At 53.3% G+C, this 23,958-nt stretch overlaps 1 protein-coding gene across 3 annotated transcripts in view; it reads right to left on the reverse strand.

Moving 5' to 3' along the window:
• Ttc7a (tetratricopeptide repeat domain 7A) overlaps positions 1-23,958 on the reverse strand; it is a 112,937-nt gene that overhangs the window by 48,298 nt on the left and 40,681 nt on the right. For all 3 annotated transcript variants that reach the window (XM_028892854.2, XM_037197970.1, XM_028892863.2), the window contains 6 exons: positions 19,723-19,801; positions 18,813-18,970; positions 18,189-18,252; positions 8,347-8,484; positions 7,716-7,799; positions 3,265-3,369 (listed from right to left, as the gene is read on the reverse strand). In XM_028892854.2, coding sequence (XP_028748687.1) covers positions 3,265-3,369; positions 7,716-7,799; positions 8,347-8,484; positions 18,189-18,252; positions 18,813-18,970; positions 19,723-19,801 — 628 coding nt within the window. The remainder of the gene's footprint in view (positions 1-3,264; positions 3,370-7,715; positions 7,800-8,346; positions 8,485-18,188; positions 18,253-18,812; positions 18,971-19,722; positions 19,802-23,958) is intronic.

Below are 23,958 nucleotides of genomic sequence, written 5' to 3' on the forward strand. Positions count from 1 at the left end.
CACCAGCTCAAGAGTGTGGCATGAGGTCCTCTTTCTCATCAAAATACATCTCGATGAGGGGTTCCCAGTGTGGTCTCTATGGGTCCCAGCCCACTATGACACTGTCTCTAACGCCCAAATTCGGAGCAGCCAGGTGACCTTGCCATGGCCACCTAGGGAAGGTCCTCCCTGTCTCTGTGCTTCTGAACAGCCTGGGCCCCGACAGCCACGTCATAGCACCATGGCAGGAGGTTATGAGGCACAGGGAGCTTGTGTGACATCCGCACCCCACGGTCAGCCATTCAGCAAATGTAGAACTGTGACCCCAGGCAGTTATGGGGGCTTCATAGCTGCCCTCTGCACGTCCTCGGTTTCCTCAACCCCGATACTCGGAAAGAACGATGCACGGCACAGCGTGCCCCTTCGGTGGTTCGGTCTTGCTCTTTGTAAGCACGGAAACACTCTGTGCCTTCCCAAGTGCCTTGGTCTCCGAGGCTTTCCTAATTTGGTCCCCCATGCAGCAGACTCGGCTGAGCTGGCACACTGGCTGAGGCTCGGGGCTGCCTTCCGTCTCCGGGCAGCCTCCTTCACCTGCACTGAGCAAAGAGGATCCCGCCCCACACTCTCCACCCGCTTTCCCTCTTCCCAGGGACTGGGGAGAATTCCATTCTGAGACTGCAGGGTTCTGCTTAAAGACCTCCAGCTTCTCCTGAGCCCCTTCCTGTAGGACCTGGAGCTACTTGGTGGAAAACCTGCTCTTATTTTTTTCCTCAGGGTGTAATGGGCACTTTCTAACTTCTGCAAGATGGTGCCAAAGAGCGGGTGTCCTTCCCTGCTCCGTGAACAATCCATCTTCCCGGGCCTGGAAGTCGAAAGCAAAGGCATATCCTTTCTAAGTGATGACTATTTTGAAGGTGCTAAGAAGAAGAATGGCCACCATTTGTCATATGCCTGCAAAGTGCCATGCAGACACACACACCACCTCCTAAGGCTCACAGCCACCCTACTAGTGGGCATGCCAGTCCCCAGACTATAGACAAGGAAACTGAGGCACAGAGAGAGCGAGTCACTCGCTCCAAGTCACACAAGCTAGTGAGTAAGGTAGACTGAAGAGCTTGAACCCTATCTGTTCTCCACAGCCTGCGCTCTTTCCTGCACCCATGCGGCTCCCTCGGGGGTATGAAACCTGTGAGAGATAGTACAGCCCTTTGCACACAAGCTTACCTACGCCTGCTTTCATCTCTTCCACTGTCTGTGTGGTCCTCTGCACCTCCTAAAGGGGCTCCAACTTTTTAAATTAAATCAGTTTTAAATAACTGGGTTTGGAGGGATCCGAGACAATATCTACATCTTCTTTCCTATCTCCGCCCCAAATTTGCCTTGTGGCCAGAGTGCATGGCAAAAGATGAGGAGAAGGCCCTTAACCGGACACAAAGCCCATACTAGGCAAAGTTCATAGTGAAGGACAGAGTTCCTGGAGGGAAGGGGCACAGGCACTGACCGGCATCCCCCACTGGCCTCAGGAGAAGACACAGCTCTGTCCTGGAGAAGCACAGAGGATCACACCCCAGTTCATACCTCAGCTCAATCCACGCCCAAGGGAGACAAACCGGACCCTAAGAGGTCCAAGAGCGGGGCTGGTAAGGCGGCTCAGCGGGTCAGAGCCCTGGCCGATCTTGTAGCCGGTCTCTGTTAGATTCCCAGAGCCTGCATCCTGGCTCACAACCCTCTGTAACTCCAGTCCCAGGAGATCCGACGCCCTCTTCTGGCCTTTGTGGGCATTACACACGCATGGTGCACAGACATACAATGGGGGGGGGACACACTGTCACTTGAAATAAAAACAAAGGAAAACTAATTTTAGGGAAAGACGAGGGGTGGGGGCGCAGGGGAGGCCTCCAAGTCTCCAGCAGCTTGCCCTCATCCCTACTCACCTGCAGAGCCTTGCTCCGACCTGTGTCCTGACACCCACCCAACCCTGACCCCCTGGTAACAGACTGCCTCTCTCCCTTTTCTGATGACAAGTCTGCCTGTTGAAGTTTCCTTCTGGGCTTTTCTATTTATGTTGTCATTGATTCCTTTGCTCCTAACTCATCTGATTTCAATTTGGACTGATTTGATCCTAATTTTATTACCATGTAATCTGAATGCACATAATCACTGTAATCATGCTGCGGAGGGAAACAGCTCCTCCGTGGTGGGAAGACCTAAATTTAGGGCTTCCTGGCAAGGGCGCCATTGGCTGGGTGGACTCACAGCTCCTTGGAGCTGGCAGCTCGGGGGAGCACATATGCCCTCCCCAGCCCTGCTCCCAGAGACACGGGTATTTTGGGCTGCCACGAAGGGATGAGCCCAAGGTTTCCTCTCAGGAGTCCTGGACTAAGAGGAAGTCTGACCGGGGTTGGGTAACCGCCCTTTGCACCGCCAGCCCTCTTTGCTGCGAGGGTTTGGCCCGGGACTCGGCAGCCTGCAGCCTGCAGCCTGCAGCTGCCTGCCACCTACAAAAGAGTGGGTGCTTACTTTGGATCTAGAATGCAGAGGAAGGAATGGGGGCCTCTTGGGAAGGATGTGTGGGGTATAAGATGACAAGGGAGAGGGATGAGGAACTTGTTCTGTGTCACTCAGAGCATAGAAAAAGGCCTCTCCCTCACATCGGGAAGCTGGCTGGGGCCAAAGACAGTGAGATGATCTGGATAGAGTTACTGGTTAGAGATAACGTTAGTGTTGTACTAGGTCCAGGGCCCTGGGTCTGAGCTCATCAAAAGCCTGGGGCTCGGGGCTCCAGGCTCTGTTTCCTCACTGATCTTTGGGGGACACCTTCATGACCCTCCAGCAAAGACCATCAGCTGAGAAGTACCCTTGGAGCTACAGTCTCCTAAAAGCTGCCCCCGTAGAGAGTGGGGAGCAGACGGTAGGACCAGGAAAGAGGCCTAGGGGTGCAGTAAAAACCAAGAAGGGATAGCGAGGAAGCCATCTTTGTTTCTTCTCGGGCTAGAGTTGAGATCAACCCCTCCCCTCCTCTGTTAACTGTGAACTCATCCGCGGCCTCTTTTCCAACAGGCTGGTCTAGGTAACTCTGAGGACTTGCCAACTCCCCTTTCCATGGGTCTGGCCCTCTGGGGATCACATTTCAAAGGGCTATGCTGTCAAGACCAAAGTCAGGGGGTCCTCAGAGACTCTCCTCCCGTCCCTACCCACAAGTGAGACCCTTTCTTCTACTCACACCCGCCCCCCACCTCGTTCCCACTTGCTGGAGCCACCCACCCACCCCTGCAGCTCACTCACCCAGTGCAGGGACCCGATGCAGACCTTGGCAGCCATCAGGGGCACCGTGGGATCCGAGGGCTGCAACTTCATGCACTCTCGCAGCAGGGACACGCCGTAGGCCGACTGCAGAAGCAAGGGTAGAGAACACAATCACTGGCCACGCTAGCTCCCCAAACTCTGGCGTGCCCTATGCCCTCGGGGGTGGTTCTCCCCACAGTGCTTGCTCTGTACCCCTTTCCTTCTAGGAACCAGGAAGGGAGCCCAGCGGGAGCCTAGCGAGGCCCCCTCTGAGTTTGTTTGGAGAATGGAGACCATGATGAACCTCACCCTCTAGAGACATGAGAACAGTTAACATGATAACAAACAGAAACTTTCCAAAAAGAATCCGGATCAGAACCACAGAGATCTGAGAAACAGACAGGGCCCCTCTAAGCCTGTACGCGGAGAAGATTGCTGTGACGGGACTGGACAGGTGAGGAGGTGGGAGGAAGGTGAGGAGATGGGGGGGCAGAGAGACCCTCCAGACAGGAAGTGGAGGCCCCACAGGGCTCCAGGACACAACCAGGATTTGCTGAGGATAGGCGGAGAAGGGCCAGAGAGGTACGTCACCTATACCAAGAGGAATGACAGATAATACTCCAGATCTTACCATGTGCCAGGCATTTTTTTTTCCTAAGTCGGGGTCTTCCGAAAGAACCTGTGGGCTGATCTAGCCTACTGCCTGTTTTTGTAAATAGGGTCCCACTGGAACTCAGTCACGCCTGTTCGTTCATAGACTATCTGTGGCTGCTGCATGATACCACCTTGGTGGAATGGCTGAGAGAGACTGACTATTAGTAGTCAGTCGGACCTGACTACTGCCCGACCCTTTACGGAAAGTTTGCTAACTCCTCTGTGAGAGTGTTGGATTGTCATAACATTCCTACCAGACAGACAGCTTTCCAGCTGAGAGGAGAGGGAGGCTGGGTCAGAGCCACGTAGCCCGTAAATGACTAAGCAAGGGTTTGAACACAGCCTGGGCCTAACTCTTAAACACTACCCTGTGTGGCCTCTGTGGTGATGACCTTGGCCAGAGGAAGCTGGTTTCCTGGAGAGATGGAGGGGTGTTTGTGAGCAAGTGTGTGTGTGTGTGTGTGTGTGTGTGTGTGTGTGTGTGTGTGCGCTCTGGAAACTTCTGCTTTCTGAACCCAGCACTTTTTGAGGGTAACTAACTCAAAGTAACTAACTCAACAGTTACTTTCCTGTCATGTGACCCTCAGGTGTATGTGTGTGATTAGGACCATTACCAGTCCTGGGTCCCACTGTGGGCTGAACTCCTCACTCTGGGGGTGCCACTAAGGAAAAGAGGGTTCGGGCAGGCTCATCTGCCTGCAGTAGGCTATGACTGGAGTGTGTGGCTCCTCCGCCCCAGGTCATCTCTCCCGCCCCCACCATCTATGGAAGAACTTCCTTCCCCCCAGTCTTACAGATTTCCTTGGGCTCTGACTGGGCTGCCATGTGCATACATTCTGAGTGTGTTCTCTAAGAATCCATGTGCTGGAGCTTGAACCTCAGAGTGGTTAGCACATGAGAGGGTCCAGTGGGACCTGGTTAGGTCACTGTGTGTGCCCTTAAAGGACTGGACATCTTTCTCATAATTAGTTCTTGCAAGGGACTGGTATAAAGTGAACACGGCCTGCTCTTTCCCATCTGGCTTCCTGTCTGGCTCTATAATTTCTCCACTTGCACATACTCCTGTGACGTCATCCACCTTGAGGTCCTCACCAGACCCCAGCCAGTGTTGGCACCCTGGCCTGGAGCTCCAAAACTATGAGGCAAATAAGCTTCTTTTCATTATAAATTCCTCTGCCTTGGTTGTTTTATTATAAGTAACAGAAAATAGACCAATGAGGCTAATTGTAGGTCTCTTCATCCAGGGCCTGTACTGGGCTCACAGTACCGAGCTGGGGTGGTGGAGCCCGAGGAGACCTCCAGGGAGGTCACAGAAAGCAGGGCAGCTAGGGAGACAAACGCCCAAATCCCCCATCATTCTAACAACACAAGAGGACAGGGCGAGCACAAGAAAGGGCCAGAAAGTGACCTGGGGCCTCCCGGGAGGACCCAGTCCAGAAGGCACCAAGAGGGCTGCCCGCCCCACCTCCTCAGAGCCCCTCTCCTGGGAATGCCACACTAAGTTCCTCACCACCGTACCTGACCCACACACCCCAGCAAGCCTCAGGCTTCTCCTCAGCTTTCCTTAGGCGCCTGACCTTTGCCCATTCTGGAAACACCAGCTTCTCTAGTCCTGACCCTCCCCAATCCACCCACCCCTTCCCACCCCACCCCCACGCAGACCAAAAAACACTGCTATTTAAGGAGCCGTCTCAGGACCCAGAAGTAGGAGCAGCCGGCTTCTTTTTTTCCCCCTTGTCATGCTGGTTACCTAGCAACGCAGCCAATGCAACCGCCGCGTGGAGACCGAGAGAGGGAGCGACCTAAATCATGCCACAGAACTCATCCGTTATCCCCGTGGGGCGAGACACCAGGCGTATTTATATCTACCCGGCCTCACCTTCTGGAAGGTGCAGAACCTGGGCTCCCACCTTGGGCTCGGCAAAGGCGAGCTCTGGCCCCTCCCCTGAGGCCTGCCCAGGGCAGTCAGGCCAATGGTTTTGGCAGGCAGGATTCCCAGGGGGCCGTTGGAGAATGCCTTCCTTACAGAACAATCTCACAGTGCACCGAGTGCATGTCGGGTGGAGCCTCACATATAAGAAATTCACTGACCACTCCAACTCCCGACGCCCACCTTGCGGGATCACCAAGGAGCCAGAGTAGGGAATGGCTTCCCAGAGGCGGGATGCTAAGCTGTCTGGACCTCTTAGCATCCAGCTTCTCCATAAGGGGTGTGGGAGACCCCTCAAGTCCCCAGACAATTTGTGGTGTCTTTTCCTGGGGCTGGATTCTCCAGGAACTCCCTCAAAATTAAAGCTAACTTCCATGGATAGTTTGTGGGTTTTGTTTTGTTTTGTGTTTTAAAGGCGATAGCTTTTTAAAAAAAAAAATCCACAGAACAGTGAGTGCCCTGCTCTAGGCTATCTCCATCACTGCTATTCTAAGGCTAAAGGTGTTTCCTGTTTGGGGGAGGCAGGAAGACACTAACTCAACGCTGCTGTATGCAGAGGATCGGCATAAGCTCCAGCCACACCTCCCCAGCCTACTGTGACTACTTAGGCAGGAACAGGCTGGTGCCTTCAAGTCCTACGCACCTACTCTGGGTTCATCTTTCTGGCCCTCCCCTTGGTTCACACTCCCCCCACACGCCCCCCCCCCCATCTACTCTCTACTTATGTGGTCCGGCCAGGTGCCTGGGAGTGCCTCTAATCCTGCAAGGCCAGCCCCGGTCTGTATTCGGAATTCTCCTTGAGATCCGACAACACCCTGCCGGGCCGAGCCAGTAGGTCACGCTGTGACTTCAAGACGCTCTGGGAGGTGGCGGCAAAGACAGAGGCCCAGCAAAGGATGCTCAAGGAGACTCCCCGCTGACTTTGGCTGCGCTCGGCGGCCTCTCGCCGCAGTCTAACAAGACGGCAGCACCTGGTGGCTCCTCCCCCTCCCTGCCAGGCCCTGGTCTGTCTTACTGCAGAGACCCAGGGCTGCCTGGCACTCCTCCATCCGTGGAGGCGGCACTGGCACACGGGGAGGGCCCTCCTCGGAGACGGCTGCGGGGCTAGAAATGGAATGTGGCACAGATGGGCCAGGGGGCGAGGGATTCCCTCAGCCCCATGAAAGGGCCGTGGGTATTTACAGCTCCTGGAACCATCTGCGAGCGCATACCACCTTATTTCCTGCATTCATAGCATCCTTCGCCCCAGCTCCCTCGGCCCCCGGCTCCGGAAAGGTTTTCCTTTCATGTCGCTGCTTAAAATAGAGGCTTACATAAGTGCAGTTCTGATCGGAGAGAAAATCAGGGATGCCGAAGTCGGGGCCGGGCAGATGGAGGGCGAATGCCTGCCCCGGTGCCTGCCACGTGCTCTGGGCATCGCTGGCCTCTTCTGCTGACCCCACCCAGGTACCTCTCACTACATCCGTCACATAGCCTCCCCTCCAGATTGCCAGGTGGGTGGCTGTTGCACCCCGCCACCTTACAGCTCTCCCTCCTGGGCAGGTTCCCAACTCCCAGGCAGGCCTACTTGGGGGCAGGAGTAGTGTTCCTCTCTCCTAGAGCCACACCAGCAGAGATGCTGCGATTCGTTTGTGGTGGACCATAGGAGGAGAGAAGCATCCAAGCTCATACCTGCATGTGGGCACGCTCACCATCACCAGCACGTATCATATAGGGCCTTCCCCATCCACGATCACAGTCATATTAATACTGGGTCAGTTCCCAGTCAACACACATCTCTCCAGCCCTGGGAAACCCCTGGGAGGGACCAGAGGCCCCTCAGAATCCAGAGTTTAACCCCCACCCCGCCAACAGCCCTGGGCCTTACCTTCCCACAAGCTACCATGGAGAGGGCCACTTGGTACCAGAGGTGAAATTCTCCAAATGCACACTTCATGGCTCGCTCTAGGCACTGGGGAGGAAGAAGTGGTCGGTCAGCATTGGCCCCACTACCTAAGCCACTGCCTTCAGAGAGCTGCAGGGCAGCTTCGTTCCTGTTGGAAACACAGGGGTAATCCAGTCCCTGTCGTGGCATGCTGGCTGCGCAATGCTTCACATCTCTACAGCCTTGGTCCCTGCCTCCATAATACAGGAACGATCTCATAGGGCCACTCTGACATGCAAATGACATCCAATTTGCGACCATGTTTTTGAAGGACACCACCCAATACAAATAACAACTAGTGTTTATTATCACGGGACATGGTGGGGCTCTCAGCTTGTCGCTTACCTAGTCTTCCTCACCACCCTGAGGGGAGATCTCTAATAACCCCCACCCCACAGACAATGAACCGGTGACTGAGGCTAGGGTGGCTTGCCAAGGTCACAACGCTAGGAAGAGGCAGGCCAGACCGAGACGAAAGCGGCAGGCGAGCCAAGACAGATGGTCACCTCGTGTGCTTCCCTTTATGAATGACCTAACTCCCCGGAAGTGAGGGAGGTTGGGCGGCTGACCCTACCTCAGAAAGCATGACGTACTGGCCGCGCCTGCCCAGTGTGATGCTCAGGAGGTCATAGATGGCCGAGGCATTCTGCAGGCTCACTTTCCGATCCTTCTCCTGCTCTGGTGACCGACTCAGTACCACGTCCCGAGTTGCCTGTGGGTGGGAGGTGGTTTGGAAAAGACGGTGGGGATACCAGGTGAGGACCTAGCGTCACAGGCCCCATATTGCAACGCCACCCCCTGTCACATGTCACTGCTGTCACAGCCAGGTGACTGACCACTCTCTCAGAAACGACCTCCCCTAAACCCACAAAGCCCTCTCCAAAGACAGAAAAGCCTTGGTCCAGATGAGTGTGGGGGTGCCATGCTAAGGCTCAAGGTCCTCGTGTTCATTATGGCACTCGGCAAGACTTCAAGCCTACAGAGACGTTTCAAGGACAGTGCTAAGGCTACAAGCGTTTCATCTGACTTCATCACCTGGTGACATTCAGGACTCCGGCCTCGCTTCAAACATATTATCATCAATGCCCTCTCTCATTACTGTTCACTCTTCCTTCTTCCAAGATCTCAGAGTAACTGATCAGTCACAACAGTTGCAGAACAGGGACAGCCCGGGGCCTGGAAGGACTCTCATACACTCTCGTGGCCTGCGCTTGGCAAAGCTGAGCTCTGGCCTCACACCCTTGCCGATAACGCCCAGCGTCCCCTCTCCGATCCCTCTCCTTCTGCCAAAGAGGTCCTTGTCTAACGTCACCCTTCCTGCCTGAACCTGCTCTGCTCCCCACAGGCTGCCCACCAAGGACCGGCCTGCTAGAGAGAACCGAAAAGGAGCTGTCGGCCCTGAAACCTCAGTATCCCACCAGAGCCCCATCCTGTCCTCCAGCCCTCCTCACGGCCTCCTCCTGCACAGAGCCACCCTCCCTCCTGAAGGAAGGAGCTCCCATGAGCCGGTGGCTGAGGAGACAGAAATGCCCTCACTTGAAGGCCCTGGGTTGAAATGTGTTCCCTTGGAGGCCCCTAGAAGCTAACAGGCCTCCTGGCCCCAAAGAGCTAGTGCCCCGAGGGGCATCTGAGGCAGGGAGATAGACTGGTGGCCATGGATCTGGGCACGTGCCTCTTCGGCCAGGATTGTGATCAGTGTTCCTCCTCCTCCTCCTCACAAAACACAGATGGCCGAGGAGGGGATGCCTGGGAGACAATGCCAGGAACGGCAGGAAATCCTCAGAAAGATCAATGCTAGAGCCAACCTGATACACCCAGCCAGGAACTGCAAACAGTTAAGAGAAAGCGCCAAGAAATCCCTCTGCCTCCCGGAGAGACCCGCCCACACAGCCACGTGGGAACGCAGCCTGCCTCCCATCCCTCGCAATATGCCTCTCCAGGCCTCCACCTCCAGCCGCTCTCAGCTCCCGGCACCCAGTGGGGACCGTGGGTGAGTGGGCTCCTCCCCCAGGCAGCAGGAAGGGGAAGACGGCATGAAGTACAGCGATTTGGGAAGGGGGCTCCGGGACGCATCTGTGCATGCATACCAGAGTCTAGACTTGGGGTAGGAGGAAGAATTCAGGGGGAAGGGATAGTGAGGCCAGGTGTTCCGTTGGGGTGGCTTCTCCTGAGGAAGAGGGACCCTTGCTGGGCACATTCGAGGACTGAGGAGTCCACCCTGCACGGAAGCCATGTTGGGGGGTGGGGTCGTGAGGAGTATGCTGTCACTAATCCCTCAGGGTGACACTTAAACTCCTGACTGACTTCTCACCAGCCACACAACGCTCCCCGCCGTTTTCCTGTCTTCAAGGCTCAGCTGAGTTTGGTCGCTTGCTTGGCGGTTCTCTGTGTCAGCCTGCTGGCAACTCCCAGCTCAGGTGGCTGCTTTTCTCTGCATCCCAGGCACACACCAGGGCCCTGGCAGCCCCGGCTGGCTCGTCACTCCCCGCGCAGGGCATGCCATTTCTCAAATGAGCTCCTTGAACACAGAGTTTCAGAAATCCACCTTTGTGGGGAGAGCAATACTCCAGGCAGACGACTCTGGGCCGGCACAGAGTCTCCTTCTTTGTCTACCCTAGACCTTGTCCTCTAAGTGGACAGGCCTCTGGGTGTGTCTGGTGGGGAGGAGGGGTGGATTTTCAGAACTGGGTGTTATTAGAGCAGGTGGAACGTAAGACAGAGTAAGTCCTCCAGAGGACCTGGCCCCTTAACGGACAGACAGCAGTGAGGACATGCTCTTGTGGGTCCTTAGTGCTTTTTGTACAAGAGGGGACCATGGTTCCCACAGGACAGTCAGAAGCAGAAGTCTGCCCAGCTGTTACCATGGCTTTGGGGGCAGGGCTACAAAAAAAAAAAAAAAAAAAAAAAAAAGCTGGGTTAGTGTTGGTTGCTGGGCAGTGCCTGTGTATGTAACCATGGTAACGGGTTTGGGTAGGGAAACTGGAGCAGAAAAAAAAAGGAAGTCCTAGGGCTGGCTAGTAAGCCACAAAGGAGCATGAATCCATGTGTGGCTCAGGAGCCAGAAGAAACCTCAGAGGCACGGGGCACCACCACTAGGCTTACAGTCCGTCCCTGGGGCGCCCCAGCCTTCCCCATTCCTAGGCTCACTGCCCTTAGGCACACAGACCCACAGGCTTCGCAAGCAGCCCATCCACTTAGTCCCAACCGCACTCTTTCCCTTCCCTATGACATACACGGCCTTGGGTCCTTTCACCGGGAAAGCTCCAGACCCAGTGAGGACTTCCAGACCCGGCACAGCAATGTGAATGCACTTGCTAGAGTAAACACAGCTACTGAGCTGCCGTCTGTGTCCCCCACTGTCCCCCGCTGTCCCCCGCTGTCCCCCACCGTCCCCTGTGCCGTTCTTGGGATAAAGGTGGATATTCTCCCTGGGTTTTTTCCCCGGCCCACCCTGCTACTACTCACTGCTGTGACTCCCACACCAGCCCCTGGCTCCTGCTATGGGATATGCTCTACCCTTAGTTCAGTGGAGCATTTGATCCCCAGGCAGGACCCCCAGAGGTGTCCCTATTCCTCACCTTTCTCCTTCTGGTCATTCTCCCGGGATAACCGGTCCAGGATAACCAGCCACACACCAATCATCTCACAGCTCCACACCTCACCAGAACCCACCACTGCTCTCTGGACAAATGTCCCTGAGACAAAAACAGGAATCCTCTTTTCCTCGGGCAGGCCCAACTCTTGTTGAGGCGCCCTCCCTAGGTGCAGGCCTTGTGTTACCTTCTCTGGAAGGGAATTCTCACATCCATCAACTTATCTGGCCTATGAATCCCAACATCAGTGAAACAAGTATAACCTTCCCTGGGAGGGCTCTGAGACTCTGGGGATGGACATCCAGAGCCAGTCCAGGCCCTGCGGCTTTCCTGCCTACCAGGTCAATTATCCTGACAGTTATCAATCTCTGCTGGATACAGCTCAGCTCTGAAGAGCCCCGTCCTCCACTTAATCCTGGACCTAGATAGACCTGAACCATCTAAGCCGGGGGGTTTGGGGGGGGGCAACGGGATGGGGACAGAACACTTTCTAAGTGGCATCTGATCATTCCCACACCCTCTTGCCAACGCTCATCCTATTTTACAGAAGACTGAGGGAGACCAGTAAACGGACTAACACACACAGAGGGTAGAGACCCCACTGAAATCCAGACATCCTGGTTTCACCCTGGCTCCTTCCCTGATTCCAGGTTCCTCTGGGAACATGTCCAGTAGTCTCAATACTATCAGGGCTGGTTTTTCGGAAGAAGGAACCAAAGCAAAATGCAGACAGGGTCTCCCCAGTGAAGTCTCGGGTGCTGTCTCTGTGCAAAGAACAGGGTCCTAAAGCAAGATGCCCAAAGCCCCGTTCAGAGATTTCACAGAGTCAGCTTCTCCATCAAGCAAGAGAGCCTCAGGGCCTGCTGACACCCCAATAGTCACCCCAGAAAGAAGGACTAGGGAGCAGCTGTGCCCACTGATGCTCCCCCTCCCTGGAGGACACCATCATGTGCGGCTCCTGCCGGTGTCCCCCGCTGGCAGACATGATTACCACCAGCTCTTGAGCTGCCGGTCCAGAGAGCCAAGAGTTTCTGTGCTCTGTGACAGGCTTCATCTACCCGGCGACACAGTTCCTGTGGCAGATGTCACAGTCTTCCTGTCACGGGTACTGAACCACGGGCTCTGAGCTGGCAGCCTCTGCAGAGCAAGGCCTTGAGTCAGAGCAGAGGGAGTGCCAAAAGCTAGGACGCCGTGTGTCTCTCCGCTGAGTCCCACATGGAAGCAGCCTAGGAAGCCCTTTCCTTTAAGATGACGGACTAACAACCTCAATCTCCCAACTCGATTAGAACCTACGTGTTTCCAAAGGCAACTAAGTCAGAATCAAGCCTTCCCTGCCCCCAGGACAAAAACATGCATTGAACAAACCGAAGAGACAGCTTTGTGTTCATTTTCTTATTTAATCCACCCAGACTCCTTCCACGGAGACCTTATTAACTCCATCTTACGGATGAGAAAACAGGTTGAGAGAGAGAAGACTGTAGCTCTGCTATGAGTGACAAGTACAAGGCCCACCTAGCTAGGTGCCTGCTACTGAGTACATCACAGAACTAGTTTGTTAAGGTGCAGGGACCCAGTCCCAGCGACACCCCCAGCCTCCGACACTTGCTCCATATCAGGCCTCTGTACCTTTCCAGTTCTGAGAGGCCGCACCAGCAATGCATTCTTTTCCAGCTCAACAAAAAGGGATCAAGGATTTAGCTGGCTTCTGCACTCTGCACTACGTGGGAGTGCACTAGAGATCAGCACTTCGGACTGTTCCATTATTTTATGGACGGTGCCGAGCACGGTCCAGCACAGCAAAGCCGCTCAATAAGATTAAGTGATAAACAGTGTTGAGTACAGGAATCGATTGTTGGAAAGGTGGCGGGTGAGTGGATGGACAGGTGGGTGGGCAAACAGATGCATGCACGGATGAGTGTGGGTAGACTGATAGATGTATAGATACGAGTGAGTGGAATTTGACATGCTCTTTTAGCCTGAAAGATAAAAAAAAGTAGGTCCAAAATACAAATCTTAACCAGTTATAAATCAAATCCTATGTTACTGGGAAAACGCTGGTGGATTTCTGTTTATCTCTTGGAAGACATGGTTCCATCATCTGACCACACAGGTTAACACATAACAAAAGCCATATCCTGGCACCAGACACGCACGTGGACCCCATGCAATTATTCTGAGTTCCCAACCGTAAAAGTGGGCTACAGCATTCAGAAACCCACAGATACCCTCTGCCGGATGGCTGCTCTGGACATCCTGGAGGTGAGGAGCGACGGTGACCGTGACCGTGGGCTGGCACTGCAGGAGAGGCTGCAAAGTCACAGCCGAGGCTGCCAGCGGCCGCTCTGGAGGTTTCTCTGCAAGCCTGCCATCTGCAGCTAAAACACGCCAGCAGCAGAGATGGGAAAAATCCCTCAGGCGCACAGAGGCCGTGCTAAAAGTTCGTGGAACCTTAGGATGAACTGAGGGGTCAGAGCAGGAGCTGATAGAACTCTCAGTTCAGTTCATCTTCTGGCTAATCACCAGTGCAGCTGGAGGAGTCAGCAAGAGGCAGGGTTTCTCTGGGTAACAGCCCTGGCTGTCCTGGAACGAGCTCTGTAGACCAAGCTGGCCTCGAACTCACAGAGATCCGCCTGCCTCTGCCTCCCAAGTGCTGGGATTAAAGGCGTGCGCCACTACCGCCCTGAAATATTGACTGAAGTTGATTCCCAGGATCCACATGGTAGAAAGAGAGAAATGACTTTCACAAGTTGTCCTCTGACCTCCGTAATCATGCTATGATGTGTACATGCCCACATATACAAAAATAAAATAAGTTAATTAATAAAAAAAAAATGTGCTGGGCATGCTAGTGCATGCTTTTAATCCCAGCACACAGGAGGCAGAGACAGGCGGATTTCTGTGAGCTCAATGCCTGCCTTGGTCTCCATAGTGAGTTCCAAGCCAGCTGTGGTGGTTTGAATAAAAATGGCCCCATAGGCCCATGGGGTGAGGCACTATTAGGAGGCGTGGCCTTGTTGGAGTGGGTGTGGCCTTGTTGGAGGAGGCGTGTCACTAGGGGATGGGCTTTGAGGTCTTAGAAGCTCAAGCCTGGGCAGTGTGTCAGTGTTACTTCCTGCTGCCTGAGGAATCACCTCCCCATTTCCCTCATTTCCAAATGTCTGATGGGGTTGCTGTGGGCAAGAGGAAAGAAACCAGCCAATCCGAGCAGGTGCCTCCTCCTAGCAACCATGCAAGCCAAACCATGCAGCCTCTTTACCTAGCATGCTAACAAGGCGTTTCCCAGGGCTGTACTTGACTCCAGTGTGGAGCTCTGCGTCTCCTGGACAAGTCAGCAGGCTACGCTCAAGGCAAAGAGGAAGAGCTGCTTGGAGAAAGGTCTACGTTCAGGGAAACTCAGAGGCTCCGGGTGTGGGCCACAGTCTAATAACAGTCCATTCTCTGCTTTGAGACTTAGGGCAGCTTAAGGTATCTGGGCCAGTGGTGTCGACAACCTTAAAGGAGAGCCACTGAGCTCTGGTCCCCGCTCTGAGCCAGAAGAAGCCATTGGGGGTGGGCTGGGGGTGGGCTGGGGAGTATGTGACAAGAGCAACTAAAGACAGAAGAGCAAGGGCTAGTGGGGTGTGGTGGCGCAGGCTTTTATCCTAGCACTTGAGAGGCAGAGGCAGATGTCTGTGAGTTCAAGACCAGCCTGGTCTACATAGTGAGTTCCAGGGCAGACAGGGCTATATAGTGAGACTTATCATACATACACACACACACACACACACAACAACATACACACACACACACACACACACACACACACACACACACACACAGCACACACACAGCAGCCGAGGGCTTATTTTAGCTCCCAGTTCCAGGTTCCAGTTCATCACAGCAGGGAATGTATAGCCCCGGGAGCAGGAGGGAACTGGTCCCATCACATACACAGCCAGGAACAGAGACTAGGGAACACATGCATGTCTGTCAGCGCTCAGTTCCTCCATTCTCACAGTCCTGAATCCCTGCCCAGGAAATGACGTCACCCCACGATGAGCAGGTCTTCCCACCTCCACTAATATAATCAAGACAATCCCCCACAAACAGTCCCACAGGCCAATCCCATCTGGACATTGTCTCATGGAGATTTCCCTCCCAGGTGACCCTAGATTGCGTCAAGTTGGCCAAGTCAACCACAGCACTCTCTTCTGAGGAGACAGACAACAGCGACCGTGGCCCCGCCCTCTTAACAGACTCTCCCAAGACGCCACGCATTTTATTTCCAAAATTACCTCATTGGCACATTTATGGATGACAGACTAAGGAACCGAGGCAGAACCATGACTGCGATCCAGGAGCCGGGGGTCTGGGTCTTGTGCTTGTAGAGACTAGTTAGACTAGTTAGACTAGTTAGATCAGCGTGGCTCATGTCATGAACACAAAGCTGACTGTGATATGACCTTGACCAAGATACATATACACACACTGGGACCCTTCCCTTATTTCCTCTTCTGTAAAATGGGGACACACTCGCATCAATCTGACCTGAATGAAACTGTCAATATTCCTTTATTCTCCTTCTTCTTTTGGAGACAGGTTCTCAGGTAGCCCACACTGCTCCCAAACCTTTTTTTTTTTTTTATTTTTAAATCTGAGAGTGACCTTGAATGTCTGATCCCCCCCCCCCCTCCTGAACCCACCTTCTGAGCGCTGAGATTATAGACAAAAGGCAGGTTTCACGTCATGCTGGGGACAACCCAGGGCTTTGTACATACTAGACAAGTGCTCTCCTCCAGAGCGGCATCCCCAGTGCTGATACTTGTTTTTGTAAGCCATAAATTATTGAAAATAGGGAATTTCATATGATTCAGCATAATGTTTACCCAGTGAGGTAGCCTCCTTGGCCCCTAGCAGAGAAAGGTCTACATGTAAGTTACACTGTACCCTTGGCACACAAGGGTGACATTTGCCCACGTCTCCAGAGACGGGTGGTACAGTCTCACAGGAGGGTATAGGTGATGCCGTGGCCAGATAGAGGAGCTCCAAGAGCAAGACTTTAAAACTCAAAACTGAGAGTCAGTCTGTGCTCAGAGGAAGGAGTCATTTCCAGTTCCCCAAAGAACAAATCTGACACTCTGTACTTCCGTCTCCAAATCTGGCTCCACCCCGAAGCAACCCTTACCCACTGCACAAACATGCACTCAGCATGGCTTTAACAACAATGCCTGCTCAGCTGGTACCCCCGTTCCAAATGCCCTTTACACAGCAATGTTCAGATCTAGAACGGCCTGGCCTGGCCTGACTGAGGAAGGGCAGTCTCCCTGCCCTGCAGACCAGTCTCCCTCCTCATGTCTGCTTACCAGAAGACCTGTGCAGCCACAGGTAACCCACCCAAGTGCCCTGGACAAGCCCTGGCACTATCCACACAGATACCCAAAGAAACACTCTTTGGTGATCACTGAATGACCCAGCTCAGGGTGTCTCGATTTCTTTTTTTTGTTGTTGTTGTTGTTGTTGTTTGTTTTGTTTTGTTTTTGTTTTTTTCGGGACAGGGTGTCTCTGTGTAGTTTTGTGCCTTTCCTGTAACTCACTCTGTAGCCCATGCTGGCCTCAAACTCACAAAGATCCGCCTGGGATTAAAGGCGTGCGCCACCACCGCCCGGCTAACGTGTCTCACTTTCTTAACCTCTACTTCTCAGATGCAATATCTAAGAGACCTGTTTCTCGGCTGGCTGTCCCAGCTCTGCAGCACCGATGGACTCTAGAGCTGAAGGACTTGGACCCAGCTGTATGGACATACCCCCTTATTCCTGACTTCTACAATCCACATTCCTCCCTTCTTGAGCTCTCCTTGGTACAAGAGGCCCATCCTTCATCTCACACCTCCAGGGCTGTCTGACCACACCATGCTCTCCTTCGAGAAGCCTCCACAGTACTCTGAAGACAGTGCCTACTACTGTAGTCACCATAGGCACGTATGCATGCACACACTCACAAACGCATCTGCCCAGGGTACGGGAGATGGGTCCCCACTGCCTTATTTCTCTATAGTATGCAAACACAGATAGCCGGATACCAGAATCATTCACTACTTCATGACCACCACCCCTGACCAAAATGCGAGCGCCGTGAGGTCAGGGGCCTGACTCCATTGTACTTGCCGCCACATGTCTGGCTTCTAGAACAGGACCAGGCACAAGACAGATAATCAATAGTTGTCGCAAGAAGATGAATTCTATCCAAACTTACCTCTGAGTTACCACCGTCTTAGGAAGAGGAAACTGGGACAGAAGGATTGAATGCTTTGTCCCCGGCCCTCAGCTAATAATGAGTACAGCACTGGAGCCCCAATCCAGGTCTTGTGCCTCCAAAATGCATACTCCTTCAGCGCCTTACACCTGGTCTCTTACATCAGTCACAGCACCTAGCTGCTCAACGCACACCGCTGACTTGTTGGTGATCATCGATTTTTGTAATCCCAGAAGGGGATTTCACATGCACTCAGTCCCTACCCACCTGGGACATTGGGTCTCTCATCGTAGCCCAGCATAGCTAGCGTGGCAAACTCAAGACAGATGAGCCAGACATGCAGGATGAGAGAGAGAGAGAGAGAGAGAGAGAGAGAGAGAGAGAGAGAGAGAGGAGGAAGAAGGAAGGAAGGAAGGAAGGAAGGAAGGAAGGAAGGAAAGGGAGGAAAGGAAGCAGGGCCAGAAGCTCACACCTTCAGGGCATCCCTGGGAGACAGAGCTTGACTAGGCCATGGATACCCTGCATCTATCCCAACACTCTCCACAACCCCAACCCCCCTCCCCCCCGGGGGTCAGTGGTACCTGGGGCTTACCATGGACTCACTGATGAGCAGCAGTAAGAGCGCCTCCTCTATGTTGTCCTTAGGGCAGTAGAGACTGGAAAACACAGCAGCATTCCTGGCTGCAGCCCAGCCCACACCGACAGCACCTCTGCCCCCCCTCCAAGCAGTCCTTGTGCCCCGAGTCAACATCAGCCTGGTAAGGTGACCCTTCTCCTGCATAATTCACAGGCACCGAACACCATGTGCCGCTCTTAGCCAGTCCCAGAATTCTGAACCCGAAAGGCTGCTGCCATCCTGCAGAAGCAATGGCCCATCCATGCCCAGGCTGAGGCGAGGTGTGGGGAGAAAGCAAGAGGCCCTGCCGGGGATGACAGACTCCACCACGACCGGCACATCAGAGGGGTGGGCTGGGAAGACAGGCATCCTCCAAATGCGTGGCTTCCGGGAGCCAAATGCATGGCTTCCGGGAGCCATGAAGAATTCTCCCCCAACCCCACCAGAGACCATCTTTCCTTAGTCTCTAAGATGTCTGCCTGGCACTGGCAGGGTGGAGGCTGGGAAAGCAGGGTGAAGTGAAGAGCCAGCAGCAGGGACCGGAGCCTGTAGAGATCGTGAGAGCAAGCGGTGTGGTACCGCGGGGCAGGCGGCACTCACTTGTCTCCCTCATAGAGGTGGGGTTTCCGGAGGCTCTGGGTGATGAAGGAATTCTCCTCCTTGCTCATGAACTCAGGCAGAGGGTGGGACAATGGACTCCAGTAGCATTCCTCACTCAGGGAATGCAGCAGAACCCCTGCCAGGTGCTTGGCCGCCACCTGACAGAGATTGAAACACTCGTCATCAGGCTGGGGTCAAACTTCTTCAGCCTGCCTATGTGACCCCGGTTCCCAACTAGCAGATCTGCCCACTGCACGCTGTGCTGGGCCCCGAGATTCCATTCCCAAGTCCCTCACCGTCCCTCTGGCATCGAAGCTCATCGCCCCTCCCCTGGATGGCCTTGCATAGCTCTACCCCATTTCTTTTCTTCTCTCCTTCCGACTCTACAAGTGAGGACACTGAAGTCCCTTCCAGGTGGGAGAAGGCAGGAGGCCACAGGTACAGGAGGCTCCCAACCAGACGCCTTCTAGAGACTGACAGTTTGACCCAAAATTCTAGTGAGAGACACGGCCGTGGCTCTGATTTGGGGGGAGCAAAGGTCTGAGAACACAGACCTGAGTTGGGACACTAAAGGAGAGGCAATGGCCTTTATTAAGGTCGTGAAGTAATGAGCAATGTCACCCATCATTAGGATGGTTCTGCTCGTGCAAGGGATGGCGGTAGATTTTAACTCTGCTCTAACGCTAGGAGTCATCTTCAGTGCCCTGATGAAGAAGATGAGATGAACAGGGTGTGCTGGTGGGAAAGCACTCTGGGATCAATTAGCAATGTCTGCTGAGAGCAGAGGAGGGTGAGCACAGGCGTGTGTGTGACATCTCTAGGTCAGGGACCTCTTGTTAGGGCTTGTGCTGTCTCCCACCCAAATTGACCTCTGCATAAACCAGCCACAGCCTCCAGTCAGTCCCATTACCACTTTGAAGTTCTGCGTTGCTTTGGTCTCCACAGTCCGCAGAATCTCCCGGAGCTCCCTCATGCCCTTCACGATGTTCCTGGAAGAGGACAGCAAAAGTGGGATCATGGTGGCTCACCGAGCTCCACAGACCCCCTCCTAACCCAGCACCAACCGAGTGGCCTGTCTGCTCAGGTTTCCTTTGAACACCTTCAATCAGTGGAGTGAAAAGCCAGAGCCCTCAAGGCCTGGGACTGCAGGCTGCAGCTGGTAACCAGGAAACCCGCTGCTGCTGCCGCCCCCCCCCCCAGCTCCTGGGTCTCCAGGGGCTTTGCAGCCTGGGAACTACATAGGACAAGATTGTGCAGATCAAGTCCCTGGCCTCTGGGGAAGCTCTGGAAGCTACCAGCTCCCAGGGTTATAAATGCAGAGCTTTGTTTGTAAGCCCAAGAATGTAGACACCTGGAGTGAAGGTCAGTCGGGACTTCCCCGGACCTGCCCAGTTCAGAGAAGAAACGGACTGAAAGCAGGTGGGGAACCTCAGCCTCCTGATCCCTCTCCTGTGTCAGGGAAGCAAGCCTTACCTCTGTGGCCCACGGTCTCACCTGCAAAATATGGGCTTATGCTCACTCAGCTCAGTGTCTCCAGACACCTGTTGGCATGCTACATTCTCAAATTTTACTACTGGTCCATCATTATTATATTATTATTAATGTAATATTATTATAAATATTAGTATAGTAATTATTATAGTATTACTTTTGCTTACATCTTCTTTTTACTTAGTAGATATCTCACTTTAATTAAAAAAAAAATACTTGAAATCATGGCTTTGTTATTCTAGTTGGTTTTTGTTTTTGTGGGTTTTTCCCCCCAAAATATGTTAAGTGCAGAAGTATTTTTAAGCACAGAAGTAATTTTTCAAGCTAGTGTGTGTACTACTTAATTCCACTCTGCTTATCACTAAAGGTACTCAGCCCACGAGCTAGGAAATGATGACTCACACCAGAGCTTTGCAAGGCACAGTCAGTCCCTGGGCCAGCAGCACCGATATCCCAGGAACTTCAGTGTCCCAAGAACTTGTCAGAAGGGTCTGGAGAGACGGCTCAGTGGTTAAACACACTTTCTGTTCTAGCAGAGGACCCGGGTTCGGTTCCCAGCACCCACAGGTGGCTCACAACCATCCATAACTCCAGTTCCAGGGTTATCTGACCCTTCTTCAGACCTCCATAGGTTAACATAGAGTATACATGTATGCAGGCAAAACACTTAAAATGCACGTAAAAATAAATGAATCTAAAGAAATTTAAAAGGGAAAGAAAGAAATGCAAGTCTTATTGCCATTCCGCCCCACCCTACTCCATAAGAAAACTCAGGAGCCATCGCTGAAGAGGACACGGAAAGAGCCAGAGGTCAGGGAGGACCAGACCGAAGCAGTATTTTCTAGAAACCACAGGACTTCTGCGCCCATGATCTCATAGCGGCTGTGGTTGCCGGCTGGCAGATCAAACCAGTCAACATTCTACCCTGGACCGGGGAGGAGCCCGTGCGCCCCCATCCCTACCTAGCTGAGGAGTTATTGACAGGGGATGGTTTCTGAGGGAGAGTCAGTTGTCTTTAAGGGTGTGGCTCTGCTCTGGTTAGGCTCCACACCAGGAGTATATATTCAATACCAATTGGACTCAGTGGCTTATAAAAGAAAGAAAGAGAAGGACATGAAGTGTGGAGCAGGATAGAGGAGGACGTGGATCCGGGAGGAGTTGAGGGAGCAGGAGGTGAGTAAGACCAAAAGACACAGTATGCATGTATGAAATCCTCAGACAATTAGTAAAAATGTTATATTAAAAAAAAAAAAAAAAAAAAAGACATGTAAGTTCGGAGGCCGCATTCCAATCTGTAATGGGAACTCGGTGGGAATCTGGCTTTGATCAGACCACGAGGCACTCATGTTGGAGAACCACTGGGCTCAGATGGCCCCAGTGTCCTCCAGAGAACTGCCTCAGAGAAGCCGGGTTTCAGAAGAGGCAACCGGACATGGAAACACCACATCCCTGGGAATACGAGGTGGTCTCTGTATGTCTCCCTGGCTATGGGAGGAGTCCTCATTTCTCCACAGAGCTCTTGGGAAGGTGATAAGGCACACCCAAACACACCATCGCCTGCGGGAGAGGGGACATTCCGAATTCTTCTCTTTTCTCCTAACTGGGATTCTAAAGGTTTTGTCACTGACATTGTAACTTTCACTAGACTTTACAGGGAGCTCAAGAGTAATAATAATCTCCAGCAGAAGGCAGAAGGGCTTGAGGGGCAGGTCCTAGTCCCACAGTCAAGTTCTACCAGCCCCCCACCCCCACCAGGAAGAACAGATTCCCAGTAGATGGCCCAGGCCCATCACAAAGAGGGAAGATAAAGACAGATATAGGGGCTCCCAGGAAAGAGGAGACAACCCTCCTGACAGTTGAGTCCACAGGCTGAGGCAGGCTGGTCCCCGGGGCTGTCTAGAGCCCTGTGGCCCAGAGGAGACAGGCCACTCCTGGGACCGTGGGTGATTTTCCACTCTACGGGCGACCTGCCAGCCTCTTCCCTGGCAGCCTGGCCCGGGCTGCCACGAGGCTGGAGCCAAGAGTGTCTCATGCCTCTTCTTCCTCTGCCGCAGGAGGGACTGTCCTCTCTGTCACTCCAAAGAATCTTCACATCCCCAGAGCAGCAGAGAGGCCACTCCTGGAGGCCGGGGAGGGGACCCCGATGTCCAGGCACTGACCACCCAGTACACATACAAGGAACTAGTACTGCATTCTAACACCATCCTGTATTCCAAAGCTTTTTGTTTGCTTGTTTTAAATAATTTTCAGATCTATAAGGGATCTGGGCATCTGAATAGGCTCCCAGGAATTCCTTTGCAGAGTAAATCATCACCCTCAGGCATGTTTTCAGTAAATCTCAATTTTTCTTGACTGCCCTTAAAGAAACAATCCACACGAGAGGTTGCAGTGGCCACGACCACACAGGGAGAGCTGGGCTCCTAGCCTAGGTTGCCTGGCTCAGCCATGTGTGCCGAGAACGCCCCTGTCTCAGCTTGCCCCCTCTAAGAAATGCCTAAATGGGGGTTCTCAAATGGCCCAGGCGGCCACAGCCCGAGCAGTCCTAGCCTAACCTGCGGCTGCCTGCGCCAGGTGGAGCAGGGGCTTTCCTCAGCCGTTTCTGGCTGCCCCGTGAGAAACCAGCTTGAAAGATCTCTTTGTTCTGATCTCTCCCGCTGACCTTTCTGAGCCAAGCTGCCCACTTTTAACAGTATCCAAACAGTGTCTCAAATAAACCTTGGCCCAGGAACGGGCTGCACGGGGAGAAGCCAGGAAGCCATTTATTCCAACTCAAGTCAAGTCCAATTGGCCAAGAGGCGGAGCAGAGGACTCCAGGTGGAAGGCGTAGGCCAGCAAGCCCCTCTGCCCCTCTGCCCCCTCTGCCCCCTCAGCCCTCAGCGGTACTCATTTTCCAAAGCCCTTGACCGTGTTCAGGCTTCACAATTTCTCACAAGACTACATCACGCCAGTCTAAACAGAACGTGGGATTCAATGTCCTTAAGAGATGACCATTGGGACCAGTGGTGGCGCACGCCTTTAATCTCAGCATTTGGGAGGCCGAGGCAGGCGGATCTCTGTGAGTTTCGAGGCCAGCCTGGTCTACAGAGTGAGTGCCAGGCAAGCCAAGTCTACACAGAGAAAACTCTGTCTCAAATTAATTACTTTATTATTGTTTTTTAAAAAAGGAGAATAAATTACCATTGCGACATAGGCTGTAACTCGGTGGTAGAGTACTTGCTAAGCATGTAAGCGGCCCTGTAATCCATCCCAATGCCATCAAATATAACGAATGTAATAAAATACTCCACCCTAACCCCTTCTAATGGGGAACCAAAGCCATCGGCTGACACAGCACTTTCAGCTCTGAGACCCTGGAGGAAGACAACATCTCTCTTCCCACCTATATACTCACTCATTCCTCTCCTGGCCTTTTGAGCTCCAGGACTCCTGGGACTCGGTTCACTGTGTCATCCCAAAGTGCCTTCTGCATGCTAAATACCTGGTCGGCTGCCCTGTTTGCAACGGGCAGCCAGTAAGTCACTGTGGCGTAAACGAAGAGAGACTGAGTGAATAAACAGCTCCCCTATGGCCTTGCTTATAAGGCATCTGCCGTCAGTTAAACTAACCATTCCTGATTCCCCAGGAATCCTCAAAAGGGTTGGGTTCTGCACACAGT

This window comes from Peromyscus leucopus, chromosome 22 (genome assembly GCF_004664715.2).
Source record: "Peromyscus leucopus breed LL Stock chromosome 22, UCI_PerLeu_2.1, whole genome shotgun sequence".
NCBI classification, from domain to species: domain Eukaryota; kingdom Metazoa; phylum Chordata; class Mammalia; order Rodentia; family Cricetidae; genus Peromyscus; species Peromyscus leucopus.